The sequence below is a fragment of the Mytilus edulis genome, chromosome 3, assembly GCF_963676685.1.
Source record: "Mytilus edulis chromosome 3, xbMytEdul2.2, whole genome shotgun sequence".
Lineage (NCBI taxonomy): Eukaryota > Metazoa > Mollusca > Bivalvia > Mytilida > Mytilidae > Mytilus > Mytilus edulis.
Window position 1 is genome coordinate 19,911,949 of NC_092346.1, and position 11,258 is coordinate 19,923,206.

Genomic DNA, 11,258 nt, shown 5'->3' on the forward strand with positions numbered 1-11,258 from the left:
ATACAAGAAGGACATTCAAACTCATCAGAAGAAAATAAAGTGACAGACTGAGAAACGATAGATAGTACACAAAACACAAAATAGAAAATTAAAGAATAAGCAACAAGAACCCCACCAAGGGTAAGCAGATCCTATTCCACATGTGGCACCCATCGTGATGCTCATTATTAGTACAAACTTGGTAATCAGTCTAATTTGGTGGGTAGCATTCGTGAAAAGGGGACGAGTTAGTAGTTACTATATTAGGAACATATACTGACAAATAAGTATGCGAGACATTTCAGCACGTACAGCTTTGTTCTATAACTGCTTTTTAATCCCCTACAAGTGAAAAGAAATTCGATGGAAAGGACAGAAGGAGAACAAATTTCACACTTCGCTAGTGGCACCAGGAGAAACTATTTATGGTGGAAATATGACTTTTCATAGAATCTCATTACTCCAAATAGTCTCAAAATTATATGAAAAGTTACAGGTACAGGTAAATATTATGAATATCATTATGCGATACTAAGATTTGGAATTTAAAAAAAAAAAAGCTTTACGTATGACTGAATCTCAGACATACGAGACCAAATATATATCAAAGCTTTGCGTCCACCCTTCTAGAGTGTTGTTGTGCTCGTGTGAGGCCTGGCCAGTGGGATTTAACATCCTGCGTCTTGTCCTTTTCCATTCGTTCTCCTTCATATGCTAACCTTTAACACAGCACATTCCAGGCGTCTGATACACGAGATCATATGTAAGCCCTCCTTGCCCAAATTAACGACTAAGAAGCCTGTGTTGGATTTGGCCATTACTTTGTGTTCGTCGGTTTTTGTCCGTTAACTTTTACAAAAAATCTACTCTTAAACTTCATGATCAAATGGAACCACTCGGCTATAATCTTCCTTATAGGGTGTTGTTTTAAATTGTCTCGCATGACAACAAATATGGCTGTCAAGACTAAAACGACACATAGAGGTGTCTATCATATCGTAAACGCTAGAGAAATGTGAAAGTATTAAACAGAATGTTCAGAGTGTCAAGATCGCCGGACGTACGATGTATTTAGACCAGAACTGTCGGACGACTCTTTTTAGAAGTTAATGACGAAGGTCAAAGATTTGAAGTATCCTTACAATAAGAGGCGGCGAAGGTACTTTGATATCCAGCCTAGCTCTCATAAGCCAGGTGGTCTACCAGGTCTATACCCACTAAGGAAGTTTACACAACAAATACCGTTTAATTTGATAATTAGCAATATAATTCCTGTAATCTGCTAACCCGAATAATTCAGTCGTTATATTCCGCTGATCAACGAAGGCTACATTAATATTCTTGTGGGAAAAAATCGGACACGGAAAGGGCTTGAATTATTCGAGTTAGTAATCTGCTTTCTCCGACATAGAACACAATACTAGTTATCCATAACCGTTTAGGGTATGCACCTCTAAGTTTCTTTTTGTGATTTACGTTATAAACATTCCATAATACTAGTATTCCACAATATTCCAACTTATTTTTGTCAATATGAAAATAAGAAAAGAGGGGCACCATATATATTAAGTACTGTAGTATTGTATGGAAAAGAACAATGTGGAAAATAAGAACAGATGGAAAGCAAATATAACCCGACTCGTCACTGGGCTTCCAAAATGTTGTAACCAACTTATTTTCCACAAAAAACTCTCACCAACAAGCTTTGAATTTTTTTTTATATATATCTTTATTCTGACAAACCTTCGTCAATACAATGGTATACAGAAGTTACATGTTATAAATAGCACAGTAATAAAATAGAGAAAACATGCACACTATTTACAAATATAAGTTGAATTTAGCCAGGAGAACACACACATGAATTAATATGTCTTATAAATGTACATAGCTTTTTTAAAGATGATTGCTTGTTCATATTCATTACTTCCTTAAATTAAATGATGTTTGGATAATCAATATACTTTTTAGCAATATACTTTTGTCTTTCTATAGCCATAGATTTACACTTCATTATATAGTGGAATTCATCTCCAAGATCTTTTAAGTCACATAGTTCGCATATTCTTTTATCTCTCTGAATTTTTTTCCATCTTCCACTTTTTATAGGTAATCTGTGGTTAATGAGTCTAAATTGACATAAAGTATAAATATCACGAGGTTCTAAAGTGTCTAAATACTTTTCGAATTCGAAAAGTTCGTTAAAAAGGCGATAATTTAATGTTTTCGAGTTCGTTTGAATATCTGAGTACCATGTTTGTTTAAATTGATCTTGGAGAGATGTTCCTACAACAGTCTTTAACCAAATTTCATTTATACAATTTTGAGTTAACCATACATAAGATAAACCTGTTTCATTAAGGATAGATTCTATACATTTCATCCAATAAAGTTTAACATTATTTCCATGAGATAAACTATACATTAATTTGTATGCAATTGCTGATAATTTACTGGGTTTGCTAAAAATCAATTTCGTCCAGTATGAAATCATGCGAACCTTGATATCTAAACTAATAGGATAACGTCCTAATTCTCCATATATAACACAATTCGGGGTAAAAGATTTAAGATGGAGAAGAAGTTTACAAACTTTCAAATGAACCCTTTCTAAAATATCATTATTTCCAAATCCCCAAATTTCACAGCCGTTAAGTAAAACAGGTTTAACCAATTTATCAAATAAATCTAATTGACATTCCATCAAAAAATTTTTCGGAATGCATGCTTCCAAATTGTCGTATGTTGATTTGACAATTTTTGTAAATGGCAGTGAAATAAAAAATTTGACATGTCTGGATTACCTCAAATAATTTATGTTCTCACAGATGATTCCCAAAGCCATTATAGAAATTTTTTAAGTTTATATACAACATTTTGGATGCAAACTTTACAGATAACTGAAATTTTATAACATGTTTTATTTCAAATGTTTTGATTGGTCTAACTGCATGCTCTTTTGGAATATCAAAGATTTCCTTCCGCCAAAATGATTTGTGTCAAAAAGCAAGGAGTGGTTTATATTTACAATTCCTTGCAAAAAGTAATGTTCGCCAAAAAAAATCAACATTTTTGAAGCCAAGCGACGGGCTTTTTCTGTAATGTCTTATGATGGTCTGGATGGGGTTTACAGAAAAGGGTCAATACTTACATAAATGTGGGAACATAATGAATAGAGAAAAAGAGACCCGAACGAAAAAAGCAAATTAAAAAAATGACGGAACCCTTTCCATAAAGTATTAAACTTAATACTATACAGCACAAATGCATAAGAAAGATCCTAAAAATAAGATGGCAAAGTAAAAACATGAAAAAAACAGTAAATGAAATTACTACCTCCAGAAACCTCAGTTGTGAAATCCAAGGATGACACGATTAAAGGTGCGAAAGATACAACATTTATGTAGCCGACTACAATGGGCCACGGAAGGAAGAGAACTTGAAGAAAGTCAAAAACTACAGTGATAAGAACAACAGAGCAAGATGGAGCAAACAAGGATGGACAGGTTGGAACGTGGCCAGAACAGCAGCACAAGATAGAAAAGGATGAAATATCAGCGTGGAGGCCTTATGCTACTTCTGGCGCGGAGATTTCATCAGTATATTGTTAAACCCAAACCCGAGAGAACATGTCCGTCGGCTTAATAATTATGTTATTCATCTTGTTTCAATGAAAAGTATTTTAATTTTTTCCAGAAATTTTTAGCGCCTTTGTAAACTGTCTCCTTACACATTTATCTGATGCTGCGTCTACCTAAAGCATAACGATAAAATGGAGTTTCTGTATGTCTAAGACCTAAAGTTCTAAAAAAAAAACAATACTGAAGCTGGTTACGGCTATTAATCATTAATTTTACCCATATTAAAAATGTTAAGAGAAAGATTAAAAAAAAAAAAGCCCTGCCAATTTTTTTTCGATTTTTTTACGATTGTTCTGCTGTAAGTCATTTCTTTGTCGGAAATTATTTGTAATCTAAAATATACATCCTTTTTTAATTCTGCATTTTTCAAAGTAACAACTTTTTTACCGTCCATCTTTTTCTAAAAGTCATTAGTAGTTGGGTTTTTTACCGATGGGTCTTTCTTCATATTAATATTATTATTTTTGAAATTTAATAGGTAATATATTATTACTATTATGTTTTTATAATTTATGAATTATGACATAATCACAGACAGACATAAATTGAGTTTTATTGGGCACAGATTTAATTTGTCGTTAAATTATCGTATTTGATACTAATATATAATCTGATAATGTGCAATAAAAACAAACATTTTCTCAGCTTTGACTAATTAAAACTCGTTGATCCCCGTAGAGCCTCTGTGTCGCAGAGCAAAAGTGTTAACTTAATTTATTGTTTATTGTAAACAATTATCGCGAGTACGAGTGGTGAGTGATGCCATGGGTGGTAATTATGCACGTCCACAATACTCAAGGATCAAACGAATCCTCATTTTTAAGCCACGCCCACTAACTTATTAAATCGACAGTTTCTAATCACCGAACCATTACAAGCACGGGAAGTCATCACTGAAAAAGTCCACTGTCACTGTCAACATTTTACCTTTGAATGTCAAAATGTCTTTCCTGAATCAATATCAGCCAAGTTTTGGAGAAGAAAATAACAACTGTGTATGGAATACACAAAATGACAACGGAATGTGTAGTAACTTTAAATTTTTGGAGAGTTTAATTTTACCAGTAATTTCCGACGAAGATTTAAACGATGGATTTATGGACACCACCAACTACTTGGACACACGTCGAGATATATTTGATACTGAAGAACAGACCCAGAACTTGGATAGTATTCGCAGAGGTGCGCTCGAAATAAATGAATTCAGGAGAAATGGATTTGAATGTGACTTGGACGATTTAGACGCATACCAAGTTCAACTAAGGAGGCAAAGTGTTCACGACAGAATAAGTGTAAAAAAGGAAAACAACCCAATTGTTTTGGAGGTAATGGCGTTCAAGGAAAAAAAGAAGGCATTAAGAAGAGCAAAGTCAAAGAAAAATTGTGTTTTCTGTAAGAACAACGGAGAATCCACCGCCGTTTATACAAGCCATGTTCTCAAAGACGGAGACGGGAAAACCACTTGTCCAGTTCTAAGGAAATACACGTGCCCCCTGTGTGGAAAAACAGGAGATGAAGCCCATACCATCAAGTATTGCCCAAAGAATGAAGCACAAGAACATGCATTTTGAGCTTGAAAGTTATGTATAGAACTTTTCAATATTATGAGCTTGCAAGTTACTTCACGAAATTTTCAACAGTGTAAGTTTGCAAGTAGTGTAACGTAAGAACTTTCCAACAATTTTAGCTTGCAAGTCGTGTAACGAATCAGACCTTTCCGACAATTTTAGCTTGCAAGTGGTGAAACGATTGAACTTGCAAGTGTAACGATAGAACTTTCCGATAAACTTGAGCTTGAAAATCGTGTAGCGATAGACATTTCCAGGAAATTACGAATTCAAGCGATCACAAAAAACAAGAAAATGACTTCAGGGACAATCAATTCGCGAGATGAATGAAATATGTTTAGTTGAGAACAGATTCAAGTTTTAAATAGTGAGCATTATTTAAGTTCTTGTTGACAATTTTAAAACAATAAATTCAATTTACGTGTTAAATGAAATCCATTTTAACCATTTTCCATGTTTAATAAATGAAATCCATTTTAACCATTTTCCATGTTAATTGTTGAAGGAAGTTGTTTTATTTTACATGAAATGTGACATTTTTAGTAGATTTTAGAAATTGTAAATATTTTTTAGACGTTGATTTTAGAGTAGGATCATGTTTTGAAAATATGTTATACACATGTATGTAGGCTAAGAATATTGATTTTAATATATGCTGATATTTTTTTTCTATTATTAATAGCTGATTTAAATACATTCCGATCGTTGACACGAAATCCATTCGTTATTTTTGTAAATAGTTTTACGGAATTTGTCAGCACAGTTTGTAAAATCATATTTTGTAAAAATTATAGTGCTTCAATGTGTACATTCGTCATTGTTGAATATTAAATTGTAAAATACTTTGTACAAGTTTTAAGTCTTCTTTTTATTCAATTTTGTTATACGTACGTCATTCAGATTTCTGTACAATTGTTGTACACTTTCAGAAAGGAGGAGAAAGATAAAAAAAAAATCACCATTATCATGATTAAGTTAATCATAAAAGTCGGGTTTATATGTATATCAAACACAAAATGATTATGCAATCTGAAATAGATGGACACATAATGTTATGTGTATTAGTTAAACTATGTTTTATATTATTGAAAAATAAATATAATTTAACAAAGACATTGTTTATGTCAGTATAACATTTATAGAAATCAATGCAAGGGGTTCCTTGTAGAACTGTAGAAATGTATTTCGTTTTCTACCTGGTTTTACAAACTTTATTAATGTCATGATGCCATGATCTTGAACAAGAACTTTTCAATAAAATGTACATGTATAACTAAATAATTATATTTGTGTTAAGTCCACTGCAGAAAAGATGCCAGCTTACATTTCAAAAGTAAACCATGACTGTCACAAAGAAACATCGTTTTTCATTTTATACGAAATGAGGAGATGTGGTATGATTGCTATTTTGATAACTGTTTTACAAGAATCTCGAAGTTTCAATGGAGGTCACCGATATTTTTTGAAAGTAAATAATAGCTTGGAATTTTTATTAGTTGTTGATGCTTTGACTTTATCTAGCACATTTTTGGATTTCAAGTACTGGTATACTGGTGGTTGATTCATTTACAAGTTCCGAATCCAAACAAGGATTGTAATGGGTTTTAATTTCACTAGGTCAAACATGTCAATATGAAATTAGTTTTTGGTTGTTGTTGCTATGCTTGGTAATTATTTGTTCGTCCCTTAAAGAGTATTCTTATATGTAGATGGAATAATTTAAATATAAAAAAAATGGGGTATAATTGCGCATGAGACATATATTGTATCCACCAGAGACCAAAATGAAGTACATTTAGAAGAAAACAAATATAGGTAATTGTAAGGTTTCAACAATGAGCAATATTTATGACCGCATAGAAAGCTATATTAGGTCTTGAAATTGCAAATGTAAAACCAAATTCATACAAGATACCTATCAGCCGTATGCAAAACAATAAATGAAAAACGAACATGATATATAGCAACAAACAACAATAAATGAATTCCAGGCTCCTAGATGTGCCTGTTTAACCACATTAGCGAGCGCAAAACCCCCTCTTGACTTACCTGGAAAATTGATGATACAACGACATAACACATAACATGAACAACCTACAAAAAATAGACGGACAATGAATATGATATTAAACAAGCCATACAGACAACCATCCAATTACTGGGCGCCCAACCCCTCACCTGAACAAGGGTGTAACAGCACAACATATACAAAACAAACTATAAAAACAGCTGAAAAGAGCTGAACTTATCTAATCTATACAAATCACAAAAAGAACTAAAAAACCACAAAAGACAAATATTACTTAAATCTAGTTCAAAGCCTAAAGCAACCCAAAAACTAGACAAAGTGATGCCCCCGCACTCCACTCAGAAGTAACTGGATTATAACAAAGTCAATGTAGGACTTTCTTTGAGATATTATTGTGTCTGGGACAAACAATTGGTCCCCCTACACTCCATTCAGAAGTACCTGTTTTATAACAAAGTCAATGTAGGACTTTCTATGATATATTATTGTGTCTGGGACACACAACTGATGCGAAGTGTTATTTTAAAACACACAAAGTTGCACATGGGAGCACGCTCCTCTTATGCAAGTTAATACTCCAAAACATGACAAATGCTCAACTATCTCAAAACCCTGACCCTGCGGATTAACTATATACCCATAATATGATGGGACCGACGGACGGACGGACAGGTGTAAAATACTAAGCACCAAACTTTTAGTTGCGGGGTCATAAAGATATCGTGACTTCAGATTCACTGTACAGTAGAAAACAACCATAGTTAGGAATATAACTTGGATTTTCACAAACAACAAACCGTAAGTCAACTGGAATTTTGTCGAGAATTTTGTGTTCTGAAGTTAAACCGATACAAGTGATTCTGCTAAATAATCAAAAATATAAACGACCCGTGCAAACAAAAAACAATGTCATCTTGAAAAGAACAATGTTACATTATTCTTTTGATGGAAAGATATACAAAAGTGTGTCCTACTCAAAATTATCCACAATGTTTTAATTTGTCATGATTTTTAAAAACAAAAATATGACATAAAAATTTTGTCTGTTCTTTGTGTATCTTTTAACTTAAATGAGACAAGGTATTAAATAAATTATGAGACAAGATTCCAATCTTATTTCAAGGAATCAATTTCGTACAATCTGACAATCATCATGATGTAATCGACATCCACGAAATATAGTGGAACTTTACATCTTGTGTAATTAGGTCAATTCACACAGATGGGTCAGTGTATTAACCACAGGAGTGTTTACCTTCCCAAGTTTTATAGAACAATACCGGTCCCACGAGATTCACGTCAATCATCGACTTGTAATAAACTTTATCAAAGAGATCAAAAGTTAAGGGAAAATTGACAGATTTACATGGTGATGTTGTGATCTTAGCGTTTACAGTTAATTTGTCAAACAACTGTTAAACAAAAACAGAGATGCATAACACCATATTATATGTCACTAAACATATCAAAACTCAAAAAGATACAGGGAGGGGCTCAGGCAATTTCTAGACACTTGTATCTGAAAAAAATAGCTATATATATATAATATTTTAATATAAAATGTAGGTTTGCTGCAAAATTGAATATATACAAAAATCAACACTAAAAATGGTTTAAAAATTCTTAATTTTTTGCTGGTCCTTTATAAAACCTTTAAAAAAATGGTTTAAAAATTCTTTACTTTTTTGCTGGTCCTTAAAACCTTAAAAATAAATGTTTTGCCACTGGAGGAAAGTCTTTATTTTTTTGGGGAAACTGCTCCCTTGGAACAATACGAAATCTGTAACTAAAATTCGAAAATTGTAACCTTTAAAAACTGTCTTGTTACCGGCACCGATCATTCATCATTATTTTAGGTCGAGATTTGTTTTTCTCGGGACAAACATTTTTTTACCTTAATAATAAAAAAAATAAAAAATCCTCAAATAAATGCAGAAATAAACAAGAGGAAGCTGTTGAATATCAATTATTTATTATTTTCAATATAATCATACCATGTTTTTCACTTCCCTTTTCAAAAATAGTTTGTATTCTTATTAAATGTTTTTTTTAAGAATCACACAATTTAAAAAAAAAAATCAATGCCCCCCACACACTCATACACACCCAACAGAAGATTGATCGGTGCTTGAGAATTCAATCGATTAAAAAATGTAGCAGGAATTACCAATATTATTGGACAGTACACCAGACACCACACACCAAATGCAACTCCGCAGACAAAGTAGAATATAATGTATGAAAGACGACCAAAGACAACAACAAACAACGCAAGGTCCTAAATATCTAAAAATTTTACAGGCAAAAACTGTGAATAGTTTTAACAGTTTTGAGCCCTTATTTACACACACACAAACATAAACCATCCGTATAAAAAAAAAAACTAAGACATCATTCATTTTTCATCTCACTTTTAGAACATAGCCCAACTAATTTGCTTATCTTATAAAATTAACGGTATCAATATTTCTTGACTAAATACGCATTTCGATAATAAATGTCTCGTCAGTGATGCTCGAGGCCCGAATATATATGACATCCAAACTTATAAAAATACGAAGAGCTTATACTAAAAAAAGTAAAAAGTATAACTAAAGACGAGCAAGGACTTAGAACTTTGCATAAGGGAGATGTTTTCCATCATTCGCAGTGTAACTTCAAATAATTGTCAACAGCTTATTCCCCTTATCTGTATTTTTATACCAGTACCGAAGTACTGGCTACTGGTCTATACTCATAGTTGGATACAAGGGGGGGGGGGGGGGGGGGGTTGGCCTGGACCCCCTTTCGTGAGATAGTTGATTATATAAGGAATCATTGAAGCATGACTGGAGTGGCCCCCCCTTTAGGTCAGTCAACGGCCCCCCTCCCCTTAGGAAAAGTTCTGGATCCGCCACTGATACTACACCATGCAGAAGGGATCATTAAAGACCCATTTGAAATAACATTGACACATTACATAACCAGTTTATCTTGACAAAATAATATAGGATTTGTGCATTGTTGAAGGCTGTAGCCAATTGCTCAAGTCCACTGCATTTGGTCTCTGTTATATAGCTGTCTCATTGACAATCACACACATCTCCTTGTTGTTTTTTTATTCGAGCCACACCAATGAGTCCTTTATAGAAGAAACGCGAATACAAAGTTTCAATCCTGGTATCTATGACACAGACACTTGTCTCAGATTTCCCCCATTATATACCTTAATATAAAATTATATATATGTGTATTTATATTGTGAAAGCCGGACTATATTGGTTTTAGCAAAGACATATATTACTGCTTACCTTTCCTGAACACTTGAGATCACTCCCAGTTTTTGGTGGGGTTCGTGTTGCTCAGTCTTGTTTTCTATGTTGTGGTTTTTGTACTGTTGATTGTTTGTCTTGTCCTTTAAGCTATGGCGTAGGACAGTTTGCTTTTGACTTGTGAGTTGAATGTCCTTTTGATATGGTTGAGCTTATTAATAAGTCTAATATAGTAATCATTACTTTATTAATGGCCTTGACAACTGTGTTTCAAAGCGGCAAGTTATCAGTTCAACTGTTGTCAAAATCATTGCACGGTTATCATATCCGTCGCTCAGGGTTCATCATAATACATTTGATTGATCAGTTATCGTTATTGGGTAAAATTATCACACTTTAAATAGGTCGTATTTTCGGTGTCGACCGATGATAGGATGATTATAAGATGCACATGCCCGTCTGAGACCTCATTTTCATGGTTCATTGGTTAGCTTGAATTTCTTTATGCCTTTATCTTAATTTAGAGTAATTTCTTTCTCATAATTTGATTGTCTGATATTGCTGAGACTACTATAAGTAGTCTCAGAATATTGTCACTACAATTCCAGTATACATTTTAAATTACGTTAATTGGAAATATCTCCCTTATACTATTGACCCAAGGACGTATATCAGATGTTAGTTATACGTCCTTGCATTGACCTAATAAAAATAATATTTTTTGTAGATTAAATTTCTAAATATATTTGGTTGATGGCCTAATAATTGAATTGGAATCTAATATGCAATG

General features: G+C 33.0%; 1 protein-coding gene across 1 annotated transcript; it reads left to right on the forward strand.

Moving 5' to 3' along the window:
- The first annotated feature begins 4,561 nt into the window (after positions 1 to 4,561).
- On the forward strand, positions 4,562 to 5,191 carry LOC139515102 (uncharacterized). Its single transcript, XM_071304663.1, has one exon. It carries the CDS (start codon positions 4,562 to 4,564, stop codon positions 5,189 to 5,191), a length of 630 nt encoding a protein of 209 aa, XP_071160764.1.
- The last annotated feature ends 6,067 nt before the right edge of the window (positions 5,192 to 11,258 follow it).